General features: G+C 40.9%; 1 protein-coding gene across 1 annotated transcript in view; it reads right to left on the minus strand.

The window, feature by feature from the left end:
• Nucleotides 1–12104, minus strand: part of CD38 (CD38 molecule) — a 25865-nt gene extending 13761 nt beyond the window's left edge. The window contains exon 1 of the mRNA XM_017807003.1: nt 11835–12104. Coding sequence (XP_017662492.1) covers nt 11835–12073 — 239 coding nt within the window. The 5' untranslated portion in view covers nt 12074–12104. The remainder of the gene's footprint in view (nt 1–11834) is intronic.
• Between the last annotated feature and the right edge of the window lie 13107 nt (nt 12105–25211).

The following is a 25211-nucleotide window of genomic DNA, read 5'->3' on the forward strand; positions in this document are numbered from 1 at the left end:
AGCCAAACTGCAGGTGTTGTAGGGAGCAGAGTCATTGCTTTGCTGTTGCACTGTGGTGTCAGTGAGAATTCACATGTTTTACTTAGCAAGATTTACTCGCGTGTATTAAATTTTCTCCTGGAGGAACCTTTCTCTGGCTGCAGAGTGTAAATAACTGATAGAGACAATACTCCAAACTTTGGTGCTTTATTTAGGGGCTAGGAAGTTGTAAATACCTCTCCCTGCCAAAAAGGATTACAACACGGCCACACTGAATCAGCCAAAAGTGAAGGCTCCTGCTGATCAAGGGGTGACATTAGAGAATAGGCAGCTCTCCCCTTTGCTCTGCACTCTCAATGGTATCATAAAGATAATTTGTAAGGCTTGGCTGTAAGCACGGGTACATCTCACATACACTTATATGGCTCACACTTTCTAATCTGTCAAATGATTTGTCCTCCTGGCAGAATTCTTTTTTACTTTTTTTTAAGATACTCCTGAAACCTGTTATATGTAACAGTGTTAACAGCCACAGGTGACAGCTGGGTACCTACTGATCTATACTTTCATATGGCAAAGTTTCAAAGATTTTTTAAGATTGGTCTCAAAAGACAAAATATTTTTCAAGGAACCATAAAAAAACCTGTTAATTTTTTTTTTATTTCCAAGCAGAGAGGTAAGTGATAGACACAGTACAAAGCATTTCTGCTTCTGGACTCAAGTCATGGCCATGAGAGGCATGAAGTAACAACCATTCAGTTGATTCATGATCCTGCTGAGATAGATTGCTGAGTCACAAATCCGAAGCATCAGTTTTCTAGCCTGTCAAGATGCCAAACTCAGCACTGGATGATTTGTGTCGATGTCACTAATATCTGAGAGAAGAGTCTTTATCCACAGTCCTGGCAGAGCTGAGCCAAACTGTTTAATGTCACAGAAGTTGGTAGGGCTTAGCCTTCAAATGGAGGAAGCTCTTCTACAGGTAATAATCAACAGGTACTGTTAATTGTACCCCACAGAAGAATGATAAGGCATGAAGATGGATTTTATGGAAACTAGGCAATTTCAGCGTTGGTTTAGAAATCAAAATACAGATCTTCAATGTAAAAAAATACATACAGAAGTTAAACAGCCATTTATTTTTGCTGTCCTTACCTATCAACATACAATACTATCACCATGTATATTTTTACATCTGAATAAAAATAATTCATTGATTTGCCATTGGAAAGCTATTTCTCTGATAGGAAGCACAAGTTTTGCCTCACATCGCAAAGAGATTACCAGTTATACAGAACTGTGATTTTGGTTTATGTATGAGAAAAAATAAGCACTGAAAAGACTTTAGGACCTGCTAATCCTAGCTCCAGGAAGATATTTCATTCTTTCCAACCTCAGTGTTGAGGCAGACTCTGTTAATAAAGTTTCACCTGACACTTTTTTCATCACAGAAAGAAAATATTTGTCTGGTGTGCAGCATTTAACTTACACTGAGTAGAGGTAAGGGCAGAGACCTGTTGTATCTCTGGGCCTCCTGCAAACAATATGAGAAGTTTTCTGGCATGTGGTATGGTAAAAATTCCAGCAAGAACAGCTTCAGGTTGAAACAAGCACATCTACCTTGCCAAAAAATGCTTGAGAAACAAACTGTCCTCTTAAGGCTGCTACCAACTTCTAAGTCACAAAATGTGTTGATTTCATTTTCTTTCTGCATTTAAAAAAGAAAGGCTGCAAAAGAGATCCTCAGTCTACCAGTTAATAAAATTTATCTAATTCAAGTAATTCGGAGCCCATGGTGGTCACTCTTATATCTCACACTGCTGTGCGGCTCAAGTGTTCTCTTCCTCTGGTTTTTATGTATTTTGGGTTGTATACTCACTAATTCTGCATCCTATCTGCAAATACCATCTCTTTATGCATAATGGATTTCTTCCTTTGAAGCTAACTTCATTTATGCTGAAATATTTAAGGCCTTTTATTCTACTATAGACTCTGAAATATTTAATCCAAATTCAATGACAAATAACATAAATATACTCTATATTTGTGTTTAATTTTTTCAAATTTTTTTTCATTAATAGAGTTTGGAAAATGTGAAATAATAACAGACTTAGATTTAACATTGTGAAATCTGCTGTAAACTTGAAACCTGTAACTCTTCCTTCAGTACAGCATTGAATAAGGGCTAGGATACAAATAACCATTAAAATTACATTTCCCTATTAAATCCAAATGTTATACATACTGCAAAGCTTATCCTCCATTTGTCCTTACATTTGGGTAGAAGCTGCATTTTCCAATAAATTTGAGTATTTCTATCCATTTGCTTTGTATATGAATATCATATTAATCTATCAAATGAAAGCTGGGACCAAGAATACTTCCATTAGCATCTATCCCAGCAGCCAAATTTTAATGTGCATATTAGAAAAATGGACAGCTTCTGCATCATTATTTCTTGCATATCTATACACTAGTCTGGCTAACCTTGAAAGAGCACCCTTACACTGAAAGGAATAAGATGCCACTGAGCTACCTGGTAAATTACAGTTACTACAGATCTTTTTTAGTTTGCTTTACAATTTTTTTTTTCCTTAACTGGACATGACAGAGCAAATTTTTCCCCAATTGAAATCAATTTCATTGGTATAATATCAAGGATAATTTTCATCCCTGCTGATTTCATTCACACCATGAACAATGACTTGCTTTCAGTTCAGCACTGGACTGACACTGGATGCTTGAAACAACTTAAGAAGGGCTTTTCCTTGGGCTGTGTTTCCTCTAGTTTTCTACTCAGAAATTTGAGAGATACATCAAGTACGGGACCCATTTCAAATTTACAAGTGAAGAATGACTTCCAGGCTTTATTCTGGAGAACTCAACTCTGCCCATGTCTTTCAAATCACTCTACCAGGCAGAGACACTTTCCTAGTGAGACCTGTTCTCCCCTGCAATCAATAGCAGCTTTTCCAAGGTCCAGAGTTTTATTTATAAAACATTACAGTGTCTTCAGGCCACACTGAGATTTTAATTGTGGCCCTGTGGTGAGGCTCTGAAGTTACAGATGGGAATAGCTCTGTGAGCCCATGTACCTAGCCTTTGCAGGGATCAAACCTCTGCAATCTGTAAAAGAAAATCCTTCTGGTTTGCTACCACCCCTAGCCAAAACAGTGATGAACCTCAGCACTCAGAAATCGGGCTCTTTAGAAAGTCAGTGAGATGTTTGTGGTTATAACAAAGCTACTTGAAGGTATAAAACCAGTTCACGCTCTTCTGGGAGTCTAAGGCATGATCTTCACCCGTAAAGGCCCAGACATCTCAGGAGAACGCACATCAAAGGAACTAAATGGTGTTGCAAGATTCCTGCATCTAACTGACCCATCTTTACCTGTGTCATTTTATCCGCTGCATTCAAGTGAACTGTGATGGCTGTAAGCAGTAGTGCAATTTATACATCCATATTCCACCTGTTTTTTCACGTGAGTTAATGAGTAGCTCTGTCTTCATGTTGTCAAAAATTACGCAAGGAGCAGTAACTTTTATGCCTGTGTTGAGAGGAAGCCCTCTGAAACACAGAATACTTTTGCTAACTTTTTTGCCCTAAATATTTCTGCTTTTTTTCTTCAGCTTTCCTCCAGCCTTGTGTGTTTATTAGAGCATGGTGCTAATAACACCAAGGTTGTGGGTTCAATCCCTGTATGGGCCATTCACATAAGAGTTGGACTCCATGATCCTTGTGAGTCCCTTCCAACTCAGAATATTCTGCGATTCTGTGTCTCACTGCTGCTTTGGAGCAGGTTTTTTGGAGCTTCTGCCGAGGACAGCCCAGGCAGCTGTGGTTGGAATTCTCTGCAGTCAGCTTGAACTTGGAGCTAAAATCAAGGAGAACACTGCCATCCTGTGGGAGAAGGGACTTCTCAGGAGCAGCAGCTGAGTTCAACCCCGAATGCGTGTGGTCCACGCCAGATGACGGCCCGACCCGTCCCAGACCCTGGAGTTCGAAAATGAGGATGTGCATAAAACAGATCGTCTTCCTTCCTATTATTGTAGCACCTAAACTCTCCCATCAGTTATCTTTGTCCTAAAAATTAGACAGATGTGAATTAAGAGAGGTCAGCCAAAACACTGTCATCACTGAGCATTTGAGGACACTACCCTCTGCTGGTTTTAGCATTAGGATAACAGAGAGGGGAAAAATTAGCAAGGGAAAAGATGAGGGAAAAAAACAGACCTGCCAGTCTCAGAGTCTTCAGTAAGCACTGGCCTCTCTCTACCCATTTAGTTTCATTATTGCAAAGTGTCTACCACCACAACATTTATGGTAACTGACTTTTTTGCAACACGAAAATGAAATTACATGCTTGATTTTTTTTGGCAGCTTGATTTTGTATTGCTTTCTGCTAATTAAATAGTTCAAAAGCCGGTAAAGAAAGCATTGGAGGAACTGGCTGGGGATAGAGATGGAGATCCAGAACCCTGCCTCAGAAAAAGGTAACTTCTGGAACGGTTGCCCATAGGCAGAGCAATTAAATTCCACAGGGCAAAGAGGGGGAGCCTGGAGGTCTGGAAAAGAAATACTAGGTGGATAGCTGCTGGGTGCACCTCAGGGCTCTGTATGTTCCTGTACGAGGAATGACCTGGAACAAAGGAGAGCTCCTCGTCTCACCGGTCCTTCACCTTCACCTTCGGCAGCAACGAGAAGATTTTAAGGGCAGGAGTATTTGTGGCTTTGGTTTATAGTTCCTAGGGTATTTTATGTGAGTCAGGAATTGGTGCTCCAGGACAACACTAAGCCTTATCACCCTTCCGGGAAGGGCTGAGCTAAGAGGTGGCAGCTATAAACCAGTGAAGAGTTCATCTGCATAAGCAGATTTTTTCGCTGGCTGGATTTCAGCCTCCCTGGGTGAAAAAACAAGCTGCTTAAGCAGATGGTGTTTGCAGAGATGCTCTATAAGTGGGACAGAGCGTCCAGAAGGGCAGAAGTCTTGAGCAGAAGTCTCACCTGGTCTGCATTTTGACAGAGGGTCATAGTCGGTCTACAGTTTAAGCTTCCAAGTGAGGGCTGTGTCATCAACAGATACAGAGGGAAGAAATTTAAGCTGGCATTCTACCCTTTGACTAGAAGTAGTATTTTTAGTAGAGTTATAATATTAATAGTACACTTGTAAAAACAATTAGATAACAATGATTTAAATGAAAGTATGTTACAGCAGGGAAATGTTCCATGGCTTAATGCAGCCTCATTTTTTTTCTCCCATAACATGAATTTGCACAACATTTTGGGGATTTTTCTTTTTATAGAACTAGAGCTGCTGCGATGTGGCATAAACACAGTAAGTCAGGAGAAGTCCCTGCTTCAAGTGTGGTGTGTGTCAGCAGGACATGGACAAGGGAACAGATCAGAGATATAATATAACTGTGAGTGAGCTCCTCGCTAATACCTTATTTTGGTGTCATCTCCTCGAAAGACAGACTGCATCTTTAGCATATTTTTACCCTTTGACACTTGTGATAGACTTTCTTTTGACCCTAGAGGGAAAAAGGATCTATTCCTCCTATCCCTATGGAAAAACAGTTATATTTCCGCAGGGTGCTCTGAGGTGTTAAACAGTTCTTGAGTTTTAACCATATCTTAGCAATGAGAGCTGAACAATACTACCTCTGAGTATGGGGATTTTTCACTGACATTTCTGGAGATGCGATAGGAGAACTGAAGCAGGGAAAGATGAGAGGGAACAAGATCCCCCCCTTTCAGCACCAAGCTCATAAAAACATTTAATAATTTCAGTCCTAGGGTGGTGCTATAATTTAGACAGCCACAACATTGCCCCGTAGAGCCAATTCTATAAAAATCAATAAATAAGAAAGAAGGCAAAGATTCTGGCAAATATTATTTGAAATCCTACAGAATCTTTCAGTAAGAACCATTAAATATCTAATATATAGTATTTTAATAATTTTTTTTATGACAATAACTCAATAGAGACAACTGACAGGTGAGTTCACATATGGCTGCCAAAGTGAGAGAAAAATTCAGATTCAACAGCACTGCTGTACCTCAGAAGTACATTGATCCATGGAGAATGGAGAAAAGGTAATGTATCTTTTGAAATCTCCCTCTTAAATTTGCAGGATGCTGAGACCTTCGGTTGCTGTTGTCAGTGGAGTTACAGTGTGGGAGGGTAGATTTTCTGCACAGAACTGAGTATGAGCTTTGCACAGAACTGGGTGGCCTTTCACAGCCTGGCATTGGCATTTATACTCCAGAAGAGCAGAAATAAATATGTTGGTGACTAATTATCTCAGGAACAAATAAATGACAGTTACCCACCACCATATGAATTTGTCTGTTGCTAAAGAGAAAATTAATTCTTTCTAAGGAACTTCTTTTAGAAAGAGATGACAGCAAAACCCAAATAGAGTCCTATCTTACAACCTGGAGTAGTTATGGAAACTAGCTTTAACCAGCATGAGGACTCATTTGAAGGATGAACTATAGATCCAGTAGCCCTGCCTCTATATTCTCAAGTGTTAATAACTGTCCATTTATGCCTACTAAATATTATATTCCTGTTTCCCATTAAAGGTCAGTACAGCATATCTCAATAGAAGTGTACTTTTAAGTAAGACTCAAACAATTGTTAACATTTATAATCATCTTATCTTTGTTACCAAGAAATTAAAAGAGCAATCAAAGTTGTTCATATGTGAGTTGGAGGAAAACAATTGTAAAAGAAGACCTTGTTTTAAACATTGGAGGACAGAAGAAATGAGAAACAGAGCATGTTTCATACAATAAAGGCTAACACAGAAAAAGTATTAAAGGCCCAATACTGGCACATGAAATATGGAGGGGAACATTAACAGCATGCACAAATGTTCTGACTTGGGTGTTTTAATAAGCAGTGTGTTATTATGATGATATAATGCCCATCTTAACACTGAGAGATAAAACAGAAGTAGCAACGAAATATAAACACCATTTCTGTTAGAGAAGAGCTAAAACATTTCTTCATTACTCTTTGTCTTAGTTTCCCAGTGCATTAGGTAGTAACACCATACTCTTCAGAAGACTGACAGTAAAGGTTTCTCTTATGTAAGGCATATTTTCTTAATAAAAAAACAAATCTCGGGTAAATTTCAGTATAATATCATGGCTATAAAAAATAAGGCTTGGACTTTTTTGACACTGAATCAAGTCATGGCTGTTGTTTAGTACCATGCTTGATGTGAAAGTGTTAACAATTGGTGAACACATACAACTAAATGTCTAATAAAGTATGAAGGCAAAATGCAAAAGTAAGCATAATACGAAACCCAGATTTCTTTCTGGAAGAAATTATGCTGTGAATCCAATAGTATCTCACACAAAATCATGTTCCATATATTCTTTTTGACAAAATATACCTCCATCTCCACAGGCTGCAAAGGAATAGAATGGCAAAACGCATTCACGGGTATGCAGTCAGAAGACAAAGATCTCCTGGGTGTGCACCAACTCTTACTAAATTTAATGGAAGAATAGACTATTAAAATTTGCCATATAGACTATTAGAATTTGCCACTAATGATAAAAACAACATTAGTTGATCTAATTATATTTAGGGGGGAAATATAACTTGTGTGTCCGTACAAGATTGCAGGAAAGATGACTGAAGTTCTTTGCAGCTTCATCATCAGGTTTTTACACTGCTTAGTCAGGCACAGTAAGACTGCTGAGCCTGGCAGCCCACATGCGATATTGAAGCTGCTCCACCTGTGTCCTGGGTGCTCTCTCACTGGCAGAAGCTAGACAAAAAATAAGCTGGTTTGACTTCAATAATTTTCAAATAATAGGTCCTTGCAAGCTTGTCTGGACACAATCCTGTGCAATGTGCTCTAAGACAATCCTGCTTGAGCAGGAAAGTTGTACCAGATGACCCCCTGTGGTCCCTTCCAATCTTACCCATTCTGTGATTCTGTGATTCTGTGAATCAGAGACCAAGAAGTGATTGGAGATGTGAGGGGCGAGCGGTCATTACCTGGGAATGAAAATTCTCTTGAGCTGAAAATTTGAAATTAGTTTATTTCTAGATCAAAAAAAAAGCAATGTTTATGCTTTGAGGATCGGTGACTATGACCTTTGAGATAATGTGCCTTCTCCCTTCCTTCCCCAGGTCACAAAGTGGTACCTGACCTCGGCATGCCATTTCAATCATGGTGAAGAGGAAAGCTATTCCATCACTATAACTCTGCATCAGCAAATTTCATGCTACACCTCTTGCTACCTGTTCTCTCCCCAGCAGGTATCAAGGTGCAGAACCATCATAAGCAGCATCCTCTGAGCAGTGGACAAATTATTATGTTGCCACAACTAGTCTCGACCAGCACAGATCTTCTGACTGCCCTGACCTGTGCTTGTGAGCCTGCAGCACTGTGCATTCCATTGTGCTCCCATCTCTGATTGTACGAGGGATAAATTCTTGTAAACTGAAATTTGCATTGCCCGAGACCTGGAGATGACACTTGCCGGCGGCTTGTTAGCCACAAGAGGGAGTCCGTATTACTGGGAAGGAGAAGACGAAGTCGTTTGAGGTCAAATTGTTTCTTCAGACTAAACTGCCTCTGGCCTTTATTCAGCCAAAACTACAATACATACCAATGGCCACGGCTGACGAGTATGGCATTTTTGCAAGACTAGTGAATACAGAACTTCCAGCTTCAGTTAATGTCAAAGAAAAGGTAAGACTACCGAGCTGTGACAAACTGTTGCTTTGGAGCCAGTATTTTCCAGGGCAGCCAAAAAAGAAATACTGTTCTTTACTGTCAGTATCTAATCTAGGTGTGTGATGCTGTGTGCAAGAACAAAACCCCTAAAGCCTGCTGCTCTACTATTCCTATTTTTTCTTAAAAATGGGGCTATTATTGAAAATGCTTTATTAAAGCATTTGGTATTCCTTTCCTCTTTCTCAAGAACTTTGGCATGACAACAGTTCTGCGCAGGAAGACTGAGGAAACTGTATGTGTACAAATGATAAGTGTGATCCAGACAACTGCAGAAATAAACCTGAGGACTGTACTCCACTCAGCCAGTTAAACAAAATCATTACTGGCAGACACTTTATATAGTACAGTGAGCAAGTTCAATGCAGTGCCTCAATGTTTTGATAGATTTGAAGAAAAAGCAAATCAACAGGATAAAATCTGACTGCATGAGGTGTTTACAAAACCTGACTGCAGACAGCAACAGCCTTTCAGTGGCCTCACTGGGCTTGGGTTGTGTGGGGCTCCAGCAAGATGAGAGTGCAAGGAGGTATCCTCAAGGATTAAAGAGCCGTGATAGTGAAGGTGTGCACTAGCATGTCCGAGGCCTTCTCACATGATTTACAGCACACACTTGCAAAAGGGGGGATGTAAATTTGTGACTTCTGTTAAATCCATCTGTGACATCTAGAAACAGTAAAAAGTCCATATTCATATGTCAGTAATCTCCCTTTTTTTTCCAAACATGATAGCTACTCCAATTTGAAATATGTCACTCCAAAATGTAGTAAACATCACACTAACTACTGCAGTGAATAGATTTTATGTTCAGAAAATATCAACAAAGTTGGAACTTAGTGGCTCTAATATTAAAAAAAAAAGTAAAAATATGAGGACCTGTCCAGAAGTTTAGTAAAAGCAGAGCTTTTTAAACAAATGCACATGCTGGTGTAAGGTTAAAAGGGCAAGAACAGAATATGGACAAATTTATGAGGAAGTGAGAAGATTTCTAACCAAGGCAGCGGGGTTCCCACAACAATCCTAGCAGAGTACAATCCTAGCAGAGTACAGGACACAGCTCAGCTTATCAGCCTGCTCATGTTTCTGCAGTTCCCTGTTCATAATCTGTTTCTTTGATTAAGTGCACCACAGATCTCGCACAACACAAGATCGCCTACATTAATGATGAAAGAGCGCAGGATGAAAGATATGGGGCTTTCTGATGTGTCCTAAAGACACCCATGTCATTATCAGAAAGCGCCAGGGACAGAAGTGGTTGGTTACATGACAAACTGCACCAAGCTCAGTGGGATCAGAAACAAGGAATCTCAGGTTGGATTCCCAGAAAAGAACTAACATTTCATTCTCTGTTCAGAAAACCTCTTGAACATTTTAGATGTACATAAATGACCATATTTTTCCTTTTTCTGTGCTCTATGTCTCAGATAAATTTACCTCTTCAATAACATAAAAAAAAAGGATCCTACTATACAGAAGTTATTTAATCTGAAAGAAAGTGAGCTCATAGTCATGAAGCTATTAAACACTGATGGATTATAAATAGCATAAAATATTATGCCTTGTAATAACAATCTTTTTAGAAAACATACACTCATATATTTGTGATATTTTTAAAAGTGTCCTTGAATTAACTACTTAAACAAATCATTCCCAGTGATACTTGTGGTCCAGATTGAGACTGTGCTGCCAGTGAAAACATGCATGGCATTGGCTGAAAACATATTCACACAAAAGTGGTTTCTTCATCTTCAGCACTCCGATTTGAATGAAACAAGCATAAGTAATAAAGGCTATTAGGCTTCAAAATAATTTCAGATTTGAGTGTGTACTTCTTTAATAAATTAATGTATGCTTTTAGAAACATGCATATGATTTTGCAAAACTTCAGGAGCTTTTTAATTTTATTTGTAGAACACTAAATCCACTTAGATATTTAATGTAAAGCATGAACTTAAGTCTCTGCATGCTCAGGTCATGATTTTCCATGTGACCATTTCCCTTCAAATGCTGCAAATCAGCTTTTTCATACAGCATAGGGTATCCAAAGCCAAAAGAAATCTAAATGCAAACAAACTACATACAGCTTTGTTCTCATTATCTCAATGTCATGAAAACAAAAGGTGGCAATTGCCTTTTTTAGGACAAATGCCAGGATGGTTTTGTCACCTGCCCAAGGTGTGGGGCAGCCCCACAGCACTCAGTCCAGAGTGCTGGAAAAGTCTGTCAGAGGCTCATTGCAGACACAAAATAGGGAAGCTGGTGCCATGGAAGTGATGGATGGTTCCCTGCTGAGAGACCCTGGCGGCTCTGGATTCCATCCTGAGGGTCTGGGTGTCCCCAGTACCTTCCAGGAGGCCCAGGGCCTTCCTTATCTCATACTCTGCCTTTCTCTGCAGCGAAAGGGATCAGAAAATCAGTTCTCAGCCCTAATACATTATTGCAGACCTGGGCCCAGGGAATCTCCTCTGCAGCAGAGGAGCTGCTCGGGGTGTTACACTGCCTGCTGCAATGGCCTGAGCAAGGTTTTGCCTGGGACTGCTGAGCTGGTACTGTGATCCACCTCTAGTCCTCCATGCAAGCTGTCTGTGGCTCGTGCTTATCACAAAGTCTTATTCACATGCTAAAAATATGTTTTGGATAACACCAAGACACTTCACAATGATTTTCTAACATCTTTGCCTCTCCTACAAATCTGTATTGAACCTTCTCCTTTCCTTACCTCCTCTGCAGTTTTGGTTACATGAGTGCAGTGTCGCATTACAAGATTTTTGGCAGATCAGATTTACAGCAAATTGCTTCACCTCCACGTACACCTGTTAGACTTATTTTAGCTTTAGAGAAGTTGCATTTATGATTATGTTTTGACCTAGGATTAGTGTTACTCATATTGGCTCTGCAGATAGTTTCCTTAGAAAGCCACCACTAGGGCACTGATGGTTCCTGTCTGCATATTTTTCTACAAAACAGGGGTCTTACTCCTTTGATTTCTCTCTGCCACTGCACACCCAGTGGAAACGGCCGAGTGGAGGTGAGAGACGGTTCTCTTCTGTTCACCTGACACCTGAGGCACGACCAAGTCCATTACTCACCCCAGCTCCGGGTACCGCTCTGTGATGTAGTTGTAGCATCTTCCCAGGATGACTTCTTGCAGGTTCTTTGTGGTCCCTCTGTCCTTCCACTTGAGCATTTTGGGGCTGTCCTCGTGTTTCCCGTGGGTCAGGAGAGAGGCCAGTACGACGGCGAGGACGAGGGTGGCCAGCAGGAGCACGATGCCCACCAGAAGCACGGTGCGCTGCCGCGTCCGGGCAGAGCCCTGCTGGAACGGCATCGCTGAGGGGCGGCCGCAGCTGCTCCCGCCGCCGAGGGACAGCGGCTTCTGCGGGCACCCCGCCCCGGGCCGGCCCCGGCGGCAGCCCAGGAGGCCGGGCTGACCCCCGCCCGCCCCAGTCACCGGCCGGGACGCCCGGGGAGGGCTCGTCTGCCCGCGGGGTCCGGCGGGGCCCGGCCGGGGGCGCGGGGGGCGCTCGGTGCGGCCGCGTCCCGCCGCCCCCGCCGTGCCGAGGGTTTCAGAGCCAAACGAGAGCTTTTCGGAGCGGGAAGGTGAGAGGCTGGCTGTTCTTTGCCCTCTGTTGCTCACTTTGCCCTGACATCCCCGAGTTACGCATAGGGAAGTTATCAGAGAGAACGCGCACAAGCGAACTCCAGGAAATCATTTGTAAAGCTCCCGGAATCCTTGTTCAAATAACCATCCCTTTGCAGCGGCGTGCTCTGGCTGATGTGTGAGTAAAAGATGAATTCAAGCGACCTCAGTTTGTTTGCTCTAAATTAATTTGTTTGCAAATGACAGGTGTTGAATCCAACTTCACTGAAGGCAAGAAGGCAACTACCAACTTTGCAGTAGCCATAAAAACATAGTTCATCATCACACAATGGGTTATTTTACTTCTCTCCCTTGCCCATAGGCTCGGATTAGTTGTCAAATTAATTCTAAAACAAGTGTGTTAATTGTGGGTGTTTGAGGCTACGTGAAATCATCTAAGAAGTATTAAGTGTTCTCTGCAAGAGGAAGTTAGTTCCTTATTGTCCTCTCCAAATAGGGTGATTCTACTTCCTTAGTCAAAAAACCAACACAAAATAAGACTCAAATCTCAAAATCTAAACAAAAGAAGCTATGCAGTGTCAGAATGTTAACTGTAAATTATTAATAAATTTTTAATTATTGCTTACCAAGCATCTGTCTTTAACAGACTATCTGTGAAAAAGGACTTTCATAACACATCTCAGTCAGGCCTAAGCAGTTCTGAAAGAACTGAGAAATGCTGTGCTCTAACCAAAGCTTGCATTTGCAAGTGGTCTGCTAAGCACATGATATGAATTTTTCTGATCCCGTTTTCCCAGAAATCATGCAAACTTTGCAGAATTGAAACCTCTGTTTTGAAGTGACATACCAAGCTGTCAGACCCAAAGTGGTCAGCCAGTTACAACAGTGTCATCTCTTCATAAGAGAGATAACAACTGTTCTCTCTTTATGACACTGCTTGTTGCAGGAAGATCTGTAGGGGACAAGTCAGAAAGAATTAGCTCATAATGGAAGTTTTCTCCCATATTCCTGTCAGTAAGCACATGGGTTTTGCCTTGGCAGGTTTGGTTGATTGATCTTTACTTGTTCCTGGTTTTTATCATCCTGTAAATATGAACATAAGGTATTCACAACTGAACTTTGTGGTACTTTATTGTATACAAGAGAGGTTCTTGAATTTGGTTTATTTTTTCATTTTTTTTAAAGTGTTTTTGACTTGTGCTTTTTAGTTTCATTATCTAAGCAAATACCATGTTGGAAAAATCAGCTAGTTAACCTAAGCAGTTTATGCAGTAACGCTGCAATCTCTGCGTGCTCTGGGTGTTGAACATACATAGCTTCAGTAAGTCCAAGAGTCACTTTTAGAGTGGAACGGTGGAATAATTAATTTAAAATTTAAAACTCTTAAACCTCACTATTTTTCAGTAGCCTGATTTGTGCAAACTTTTTTCCTTCTCATTGATTTACCAAGAATGAATAAATAAATAAGGTGAGTGTGGACTCAGTGGCTCTGGGAGGTGCCCTCACTGCTGATTTTGTAACACCTCAAACTACATAAGGAGTGTCAAAGACAAGTAAATCTTAAGCCTCCTTTCAGCTATCCTTGACAGCCTAATCAAGATGAATAAATAGGACAAGCAGAACTGAGCAAGCAGCAGAAATGACAGTAAAAACACATACTCCCAGTGCTTCAGAAGACAGTTTCCCAATATGAATGTGAGCATGAAATCACTCCTTGCAAACTTTCTGGCCCTAGAGTATTTCCACGAGAGGCATAATTAAGATAATAACACTGCCTCAGCAAAGAAGAGATGAAAGAGTATTCCCTGAATGGGATGGGAGGGAAGAACAGAAGATAAAGTGAAATGAGGAACGACGAAGGGAGGTGAAAAGCAGTGTGTTTTGCAAGGGTCTTTCATCCCCTTAGGTCTCTGGAGTTAGCTGGTATTCACTTCTTTCCTAAGCAGACAACCTTAAGCTGTCTGACTTTATTCCACAGGAATTTATTTCTGTAAACAGGACCCTAGGGAAGTCCAAATTTAGGATTTCCCCTGAGACTGCAGTAAAGGGCCCATGGATCTGTATTCCTCTTGAATTGTTTTGCTAGTGCTTATTTTTGCATTCTATAAGGAAAATCACAGTTTTTGAAAGCGCTGTATCTCATAAACTGATAGCCAAGTTTTGGAATCCTCTAAGCTGTGTGAATTTCCAAGATAACAAATCTAAACTAATCTTATCAAGGTGTGTGCACTTTTTTGACAGCCTTTACACTAAATCTTTGTGTGAGGTGATTAGAAAGTGGGTATAAAAGATCAGAAGACAGAAATGCTTCAGGAACCTAATTGCCAGCCTCTTCTTTTACACTATGTATTGCAGCAGAGAACTTGGAAAGAATGGGCCTGCATTACATACAATTTATCAGACAGCATAGGAGTATTGTAACAGAAGAGCAGCAAGCTCCCACTTGCTACCTGCAAGTTCTCTGGATGGTATTTTTGAGGCAACTAGGGATAACAGATTATCCACCAGCTATTCCCAAGGTCTGATCACTCTGATTTATCCTTTTCTTTTTTTACTGTCAAATGTAGATAGTTCTGGCACCCAAAGCATGGCTGAGGACAGAAAAAATCCTTCATAGTAGAAACTGCTGGTAAAAGGTGGTGTGCAGCCGGTGGGACTAATCTTTCCAAAATAACCACAATATTCACAGTGCTATTAAACACTCCCAGCCTTGTGGACACCTGTAATTACTGGCTGTTGCTTCTAAGCAGAACTTATGAATGAGAAAACTTGATCTGAAAAGAGCAGAAGCTATTATAATAATTAAAGAAATTATATCCTTCCTGGTTTTTCTTGGAATAGCAGTGACTTCTCATCAGTGACAGTCATCTTCTCATCAGTGACAGTCATCTTCTCATTGCTTCCCAATTTCACAGGGCAAATGCTGTCGTAACATTTAGAGAAGGTTTGAGATGAACACTGAAAATAAAGTGATAAATAAGGAATAAGGAAACCAGCTAGCACAAAGTGACAGCTGTGAAGAGTGTGCCATTTCTAACCACACACACCAGCTCCTGTGAAAAAAGCCTTTTTAACTCACTGTATGGGCATCCAGTTCAGCTCTCCTTTCTTTCACCTCCTCTGCAGGCACTGCGAAAATGTAAATTATCTTGGTGAGCTGGATATGTGAGTTATTCAACCTGTAAGTTTTTCTGTGTTTTCTTGGTGGCAGCTCCCACTGCACCTAACCTAGAGCTACAGGTGGACAAAGAGATTGACAGACAACGGTGCCTTAACTGTGAACTTGCACTGGTGACCACCTAAAGGACATGAAAAACATCCCATTTGTGTCTTCTGCAGAGCTATATCTGCTGCTGTGAACACAGGCTGCATGTCTTCTTCAGCATGGTGGTATTGTCTTGATCGCTTTGTTGTTACACTTACAGCTCTTCAAACCTCTGAGATTTCAGTTCTGAACTCTTCTTCTAGTTATCCCGAAAAATTGTAGAGAAATTAGTTGTGCACCGGTCATCAAAACAAAGAATGCTTTCTATGTATGTGTGGGCATTTACAGTGACTCATTGCTACTGCATTTTGTGTGAGGGGTGCTCCTGAACTATTTTGTTGGGAAAATCAGTAATTTCTTCATTGCTTCCTGTCTCTGAGTCACTAATGGACACTTCTGAACTTGCTAATACACTCATGTTTTAACACCCAGGACTTTTCAGTGCAAACAGAAACACCACTAGATCTTAGGCATCCTTATATTTAAGAATTATTGGATAGAAAGTGGTGTGAAACTACTTTCTCAAGCCCAGATACTTATGTTATTCATAAATGGGACTTTGCACTCTCTGGGTGTTCTGAATATGGCCACTTTATTCTTATTTTTACTGCAAGTAAGGATATCATGATCAGGAGAGGTAGAGGGATGTACTGTTGCCATTACCTGCTGTTGTACACGTTACCACTTGGGTAGGAGATACACCATGTCTCATCACTGTTATCACTGCATCTAGTTGTGGATGCATGCACGCTGCTCCACGCTGATGGCACCTTTTGGGGTTAACCCCCATTACAGCATGTAGGTTTGAAACTGCAAAGTCATCCGGGCTGCTTCAAGCACAAGTCCTCTGTGGAGTGCAACAGGCAAGAGCAGACCCACCTGACCTCTTAGGTTAATGCTTGGACTCAATGATCTCAGGGGATTTTTCCGACCTGAATGGTTCTGTGATTCTTTTGCTCTATGACAGAGCAAAAGGCTTGAGCTGCCAGATCTGGGGTGCAGGAAATCATCCTGGAAAATGGCACTGATGAGTCACTATTTGTAGTTTACCCACTACAGGCTGCTGGGGCTTTCCATCTCTTTCATCTATATCACTTGTAAGCAGCCTGTTTTTCCATGTGGAAGTGAATTCATTTTGTTTCACGTGTTGCTGAGGGGTTTGAGTGAGGAGAGTGCTAGATCAGCCCGTGCTGACAAGCACAATGCCTGTCTCCTCTCAATAATGCAGCCTGCTCTCTCAACTGGAACGTACTATTCTTTTCCTATGCGTTCTCATACAAGGAGAGTGTGGGAGGACCAAATGTCACCACTGTGCCTCATAGCTTTTGTCGGTGACCTTTTTACTACCCTACATGCACCTCTGGCTGTATGTGGTGAGATTGCTTCTTATCTTAAGATCCGTACAGGAAGTTGAGCATATAAGAAAGAAGTAATGATACAGATAAAATCTAACAAATATGATAGTGTTTCTGCTTTCTGTGTAAATAATGTGGAGAAACACACACATAAAGAGCTTAATGCTGGACTGCACCCCAAGGCTGATGAACCAATTATGAATTATAGAGCCAGAAAGAGCCAGCACAGCAGCACATGACAAAGTAACATCTAAAATGAGAAGTCTTTATTCAAGACAAAACCCTCCTGTATTTCCAGAGGCTCATGCCCAGTCTTCCTCCCCCATCCCTTTTCCCTCCTGCTTCTCAAATAAAATACTTGTGCACTGCTGAAGGGCAGCATGGGGGATGACATAAGGCCCTCAGCACAAAGCTGTTTCATTCCTGTGTGAGTCACTGAATGGTCTGGTCCATCGATTTATCTCCTGTCACATCTGCAAATGGGAATAAACTTAGACAGGCATGGGATAGGGCCCAGCAGACCTGCTTGGGTTGCTCTGGGAGATCCCCCCTTCACCCTCTGAGCTTCTTTTGACATCTTCTACAGCCCTCTGCCTCAGCCCCACTTTCTCAGTTTGTATATGTAAAGGGCAGATCAGTTCAGTGCTCTGGTGCTGGGCACCAGCAGTGACTGGGTTGTCTTTCAGTGACCTGGTGCAGTGGAGAAGTGGTGTTTCACTGTGTTTTATTGGGATGAATTGATCTAGTAGCATAGGTCAAAACCTATGGACTCAGGGAGCCATTTGTGACTGAATGACTGTGGTTTCTCCAGAGACCTCGTGGGTGTGACCCCAGGAGCCAAAGAACATCAAAGGAGGCCAAGAGAGCAAGTTGATTCAAGGACAATCTCCTCAAAGCACAAGAGTAGCCAATCCCAAAGGGCAGGAAGTTGAAGCTGTGGCAGGAGGCCAGCTTGGCCAAATCAGGAATTCCTGATTGAGTTTAAATGTTGGAAGAAAGAGTAAGGGGAGAGCAGAAGCAGGGATGGACTATCTGGCAGGGATGTAGAAGTATTGCCCAGAGTGTTAAGTTATGTGGTAAAGCTTATCTGCACACCCACAAAGGAGATCAGAGACACAATGACAGGATGGGGAAACCAAATAATATCCTGCCTGGGATATATTGTGGGATGCAGGAGAAAAGCAGTTCATAATTACAGAAGACATTATAGGGTGTTTTGGCGGGGAAGCAAAGGTGGGACAAGAGAGGGGCGTAGGTAATTCGTGAGGAACAAGAGTGGTAAAATAGAGGGGTAAGGGAATAAAAGGGGTGACTGCACGTGAATAGCTGGCAGGTCAGTTTGCTTGGTTGGCCATACTCTGTGCCTGACCAGGGCAGTCTGTCCTGGCTTTTTTAACTCCTTCCCAGCTCTTCCCTGGGTGATGGCTTTCCATTCTGTGTGTGTCTGTGTTTGTACGGGGTGTGAGTACAGAGCATGGGTTGGAGGGTCCGTGCCCCTGGTGCTGTTGGCTGGAGTGAGTGTGGGTGTGTAGTGATCGTGTGAGCGCTCGGGGACATCAAGCTGGAGGAGCCAGTGAGCAGGTGACATGACTTGGGAGCAAGAGGAGTGAATGGGTCTCTGAGGGCCAGCTCTGGATGTGAGCTGGATGCCTCTAAAGTCAAGAGCTGTGGGACCAGGGATGTCCTAGTTGGGTCTGTGTGTGTGACAGACATGCAGGGAAGGAATTAAGAAAGCCACACCTGAACCAAATTTAAAATTATTGAGGTATGGAGGGGCACAAAGAAGGGCTTCAACAGGCACATCCAAAGCAGGACAAACACCAAGGAAAAAATGGAGCCACTGCTCAATGGTGTAGGTAACTCTGTCTCAAAGAACAAGATAAAGCAGAGGTGATTCAAAAACTGGACATACTCTTCATTGGCAAGGTCTGTTCTCAGGTCTCCCAGGGCCTTTGTGCCTACAATACACAAGTAGGAGTTTTGGGGAGCAAATTACTACCCACAGTAGAGAAAGATCGAGTTATAGACCATTGAAGCACACTGGTTAAATACAAGTCCCTGTGTCCAGATGAGATACATCTGAGGGTAATAAGGACAAGCTGACTTACATCACTGCAAAGCTACTCTTGTCTTTGAGAGATGACTCAACCTGTATAATTCTCTGAAGCTATAATTTTGTGATAATGATTTGCAGAATGCTTTTTAGTGAATAATTAATGGAACTAAAGAACTTTATCAGACAGGTCCCCAAAGATACTGGGTTTTTATGGAATTGAAGATAGATGGAAATCTGGCTAATCTTTCCTTGAAGACAATAGCTGAAGTAAACTACATATACGAGCAAATCTCCAGATAGCTTAAGGTAGACTGTGAATCCAACATGCTGTGGAATATTATTTGTGCTGCCTAAATTAGAATTTTAAATGTCCTTGATAAAACCTTTAGCTCTCAGGTTTTAAAATAAATCCACCCAATATGACTGACTGCTAAAACAGCTAACGATGTTATAAAAATAAAGCTGCCTTTCCAGTTATGCATTAGCATTATGGAATGAAAAAAGGAGACAGTACTATGTATGACAGGCCCTTCCAGAAAGAAAACATTTAGTCATTGCCATTCTTGGAATACTCACAGTATCACTGAATGATTTAGGGATGTCTGCAGATTATCTGGTCCCACCACCAAATCACTGCTCAAATCCTAGCTAACTTCAATATTAGATTAGGTTGCTCAAGGTGTCCTTCAGTAGAGTTTTGGAAACCTCCATGGATGAAGAATCCAGAACCTCTCTGGGAAGCCACTCTCATGGTGCCTTTTTTTTTTTTTTAATGTTTAAGCAGAATTTCACTTGCTTCACTTTTTGACCGTTGCCCTAGTCTTTTCACTGTGCATCCCTGAAAAAGAGTATGGCTTCATCTTCTTGACAACACCCTCTAGACAGTAGAAGAAACTATCCCTTCTGGATAACTTTCTGGATATTCTTTTGGGAGATGTGTTGCTATAGCATACAGAAGTGTCTCATGGAGATCTGTGATGTTCAGGCTTTTACAACAAAGTTTCTGACGCTCATCCACTATTCATTTCAGAAAGATTTCAAGAAATGCTTCCTCTCAGACTAGTATTTTTGGAAGCGATAGATGAGATTAAGGGAAGCTGGGGTAAAGAGTTACAGCATGGCTATGTCAGGATCAATTACTTTTTCTGTGGGTTTTCCCCCCAAAGTTATTTCCATTAGGGATTTGGTAAAGCACAAAAAGTTGTAGACTCTTCAGTTCCCCTGAGTCCTTGAGTCCTAGAGCACAGTCTCTATCTCACCTTATTTTGTCCTTCAAATGTCCTTACTTTCAAATGGGAGATCACAACTGGAGAAAGCAAAGTTTATTTTCCTCTCTTCAAACACTCTGTTTTAGTATGGAGGACAAATCCTTTATCAGTAAGTGCTACATTTTCCTGACCAGTAAATTAACAAAATCTTTCTGATTGCCTGGATAGGTAAGATTTATTCGTCTTTGTATGGATCATTATTTCTATTTGCCTATTTTTCCATGAAGTTCTTCTTTTAGCAATGATTCAGGGATGTTTTGAAAGGCTTTTTGATTTGTATGTATGTATGTATAAATCAATCAATCAATACATATATATATATATATATATGTTATTTTTTCTAAAAACTTTTCTGATCTGGAATATCCTACCAGTTTTCCCATAGAAAACTAGCTCCAATCTTTTATATGTCATTGTTTTACACCAGGCTATGGAGACAGCAGAAGAGATGAGAGCTTTTCAAGGCCTACACCAGACCTTAATATCCCTGAATTAATGACTTGCTTTCTCCATTAGTGTTGCGCTCTGCTGAAATATCACTGGAATTACTAGATTTTAAGATGCTTCTTTCTAGATTATTTCAGTAGGATCAAGTAACTGGTAAGATACACTGACAAGAACATAGATGTACCCTGAGCATTCTCAGAAGTCGTGACATCTGTCTTTCAGCTCAGATGTTTCAAACTGTTCTGCAGTTTTGACTGCTTCACAATTAATAACAATATGATTGGATGGGCACTTAAACCTCATGTCCAGGGAAGAGGTGTTTGGGAACAGCTATTCCTTAATCTTTCTCCACACAGATTTGCACAGTCTAGTTCTTTTCCCTTGTCTATCTGATCAGCACTTGTTTCCCCCCTTGTTGCTGTGTGAGCTCACTTGTAGCCAGCTGGAGCCATGACAGCACTGGTGGTGCTGTTCAGTGTGAGACAGGATAACAGACACCAATTACTGATTTTTTTTCTTTGTTTATTGTAAACAAAAATCCCAAAGGGTCCAAAACATTCTCCCTCTTTAGACCAAGCATCTTTCTCCCATTTCCGTGCTTGTTTCCCTTGAGTGTCAGTCCATCTGCTCTTTCCCCTTTGCTTGGAGAGTCTGGCACTTCTACAGGTGCATCCTAAGCTTTGCTGTTCCTGAAGGATTTCCTGCTGGCACCAGTGCTGCTTTTTGTATTTTTCGGTTCCCAATTCCTTTTTTTTATGCCAAAGTGGTGGGTTCATAACAAAACAAAGACATAGCTGGGGTTTGTGCATTGATTTTGTCATGGAACAAGGTGATGTGCCAATAGACCCCCTACATACAAAAACACTGCTGGTGGGGAGGGAGATGGAGAGGGGATACAATCTATGGAGTAGCTCCAGAACAGCTTGGGGAAACAGATTGCTTCATTCTTCTGTATGACCTTCATCACTTTTCGTTATGCCTTTCTGTTTAGACACGTCAGAAAATTATGTACTAGGCAAACTAAATAAAAACACATTCAAAAACACATTCACAAACACATTGTTTAAAGCACTGCCCTGCAGAATGGGAGACCTGTGTTTAATGAATCATGCATTCAACATGAATCAGGCTATGAAGAAAGTATTTTTTACTTGAGATATATGTAACTTATAAAAAAAAGGAACAGCTATGAGAAGTAAGTGAGACCTATGCCAAAGCTACATCCTATCAGTGAGGGATCTTACCGTGATTTCTGATGCGGCTCCTGTACTTTTCTTGGACAAAATATTTTTCAAAGTTTAGTTTTAGTGCTGAGGAAAAGCAACTGCAGTAACCCCACCAACTTTCATGAAACTGAGTGCTTGTTTTCTGGCCAGGACTAATTATTATGCTGCTCACACATTCTGAAGAGAAATACCCATCAGGCCCCTATCCCACCGAGGCAGCCAAGGAAACAAAGTTGATACAGAAGTACCGTCTCCAACTCCCAGAGTGTGTAAACAGCACAGTTACTCTTGAAAGAACTATACAGGGTAGATATGCCGCTTGGAAAGGATCCATGTGACAGTTCAAAGGTTGAAAAATAAGAAACTTGACAAAGGACATCCTTCCTGGTTGATAATTATGTAAAATATGCTTTTGTATACATGTGTATAAATATTTGTCCGGGATTTGATGCTGTGGCTTCCAAGTTTATTGCTTATACTTATTGTCCTTAACTACTTTTCATGTGATGTATGCCACATATTTTGCTTGTCATCACTCCTTTTTCATATTATTCCAGCAGCTCTTTTTTTTATTTAACCCCATGCTAATGAGCAACAGTGATAGAAAGTTCTGAGTGAAAGCCCAGAGCATAGTTTCTGCTTTGTGGAAATATCAGATCTGGATTTGCTTGGTACCTTTTCTCAAAGCAAAGGGAAAAGTAAGAATGAAGCACAACACAGGCCAGCATGTGTAGGATCCTACAGTTAGGATTTAATATCACAAGACTAAAATTTCCATGGTATTTCTTATTTTTGCTTATTCCCTTCTTTGCTTGCTGCTCTTCAAAATGGCACAGTATGACTGAGGAGCTTTTCCACATCTGTACCTTGATATAGTGTAGCATATAGAATACAGGAATGCAGAATATAATTTTTTTAGCTCTGCTTTCTTGACTTTACCTGTGGCAAATGAGGTGGAAAAAAAGTCTTCCTGCAGTTTGGTGGTCCATCATTTGCCAAAGTCTTGATTTATAATTCTGGTTTCTGCCTACAATACTTATATTCCTTGTTAATGATTTATCCAAGCACTCATGCCTGATGCTAGACTATATCAGGTATAATCACTAAGAGATGTCCAAGCAAACACAGTTACTGGATTAAAAAATGATATTTCTTTGTTAAGTATTGTAATTAAGGGTATAACTCAAGGTACTCCAAACGTCCTGGAGGAGTTCTGGAGGATCATCTCTGCCTGCACTTAGGGAACTTACCACAGCTACTGCTTACAGAGCCCAGAGGTATTCCTAGTCAAACAGTCACAAGTAAAAGACTACTTACTTTACTTCACTGCCTGCTGCTGAAAGGAAATGTGTACTATAATTTCCTCCTTCATTTTCCTTCTCTTGAACTTCCAACATAATAATTTTCCCATATTCTGCTAAAAATACAAAGTAACTCATGCAGACTGAGATCAGGTTCACCTTTGCTGGAGCTGCAGAGAAAGGGAGAAGTTAGGAAGGGCTGCCCGGGCAGCAAGGACACTCTGGCATGGTGTGAGGGTACATATGTGCCACACTACCAGGCTCCAATTTCCCTCAGCACTCTCCCTGCCAGCCTGCACTGGAACTGCGCTGCTGCAGTAAGGGAATGAGGGTCTTCTCTAAGCTTCCCCTCATAATTTGTAGGAAACTGTAGGAAATCAGATGCCTGCACATTATAAACAGAATGTGGCAGATTATATTGTTCGCCTCTAACATAAAATGGCAAGTAAATTTAGACTGGGCAGAAGCTGGAATTAGGAAAAACTTGAAAATCAAAAAAAACTTGTGAAGTGTTTGAGCCACCCTAACATTTGGCTAAATTAAGATACTGTGCCTCCCCATACTGAGCTATTTTAAACCAAACTTCTTGGCTCTGCTAAAAGCACCCTTCTTCCACTTCACACTGTTGAAGCAAAATACATCAGAATTATTTCTAGCTAATTCAATTGAGAAAGAGCTAGTTTTCATGGAACAATAGGTATTATGAAAATTCTTGAGGTTTCAGGTCACATTTCACTACATTTAAGATTGCTGATTGAAAACGTATTCATGTCAGCTGGATATCACATCAAGGCCAATATGACAAAAATAAACACCAGCAGTATAAAAAGGGCAGAGAGGTGATCAAGTTGTCCTCATAACTTCTCATAACTTCTTACTCCAGAGCACTCAAGAGTTTGCATTTAAAAATAGACAGAGCAGGTATGAGCAGATGTATACATATGCATACACATACATGTTGGAGAAAGGAATTACTCTGAGTTCAGCTTTTGTCAGATACAATGACTGAAACACATGTAGCAGGAAAAAAAAGTAAGTTAGTAGGAGGAGTGATTATATATTATATTATATTATATTATATTATATTATATTATATTATATTATATTGGAATGAAGGACGTGACATAACTGAGTTCTTGAATGGTCCACAAAATGGGCAGAGCAGGAAATACTACTGTAGTCTCAGTAGCTTCCACAGGTCTGTCTGTGGAAATGCAGAGCACCTTGTAATGCTCCTGTATGTGATGTTTTCATTGGCCATAAATAGTTGGATATTAACAGATCTACACAGGATTGTGGCATCCAATCAGATTCAAAATGAAGTGATACATATATTGTTTTCATCTGAAATATTTTTTCCCTCGAATTCAGGTCTGGAGACAGCTGTTTTTGTAGTACTTCTAGTACAAGTATGAATGACTGAAACGTTTTGAATCTGTATTTGAAGTACCCGGGTGAACATTACCAAGCTTGTATGAGTTTACAGAGAAGGGCAGGTGCCTTTTGGACAGTATGATTTCTCCAAATTTGGCACAGTTGTTACATGAGACGTTGCTAACCAGAGCATTTACTGGGTGTTCAAGACAGAGCACAGGCACACCTAGCTGATTGTCACCATGTAAGTGTAACATATATGTGTAAACAGTACTATTCACATCATTTGTAGATGTAGAAATAAGAAAGATTTGTTCCCGTCTCTCCCTCTCTCTGGGAGTAACAAATGACCTTATTGTTTCTTGCTTTGCTGACACTTCTGCCTCTCTGCTTCCGAGATGCCAGTCACACTGTTCTTTCACGCAGATTAAAAACATTATATTAAATGCAGAACAAACAATTCACATTCAGCTTGAAATGTGCTGCCTCTAAGATCTCAGGAAACCTATGCATCTAGAACTTTGCTTTTTTTCCCTCCCATCTATATTAGTTGGTTAGCTAAAAATCTTTACA

The sequence above is a fragment of the Lepidothrix coronata genome, unplaced genomic scaffold, assembly GCF_001604755.1.
Source record: "Lepidothrix coronata isolate B3197 unplaced genomic scaffold, Lepidothrix_coronata-1.0 Scaffold0, whole genome shotgun sequence".
In the NCBI taxonomy this organism is placed as follows: Eukaryota; Metazoa; Chordata; class Aves; order Passeriformes; family Pipridae; genus Lepidothrix; species Lepidothrix coronata.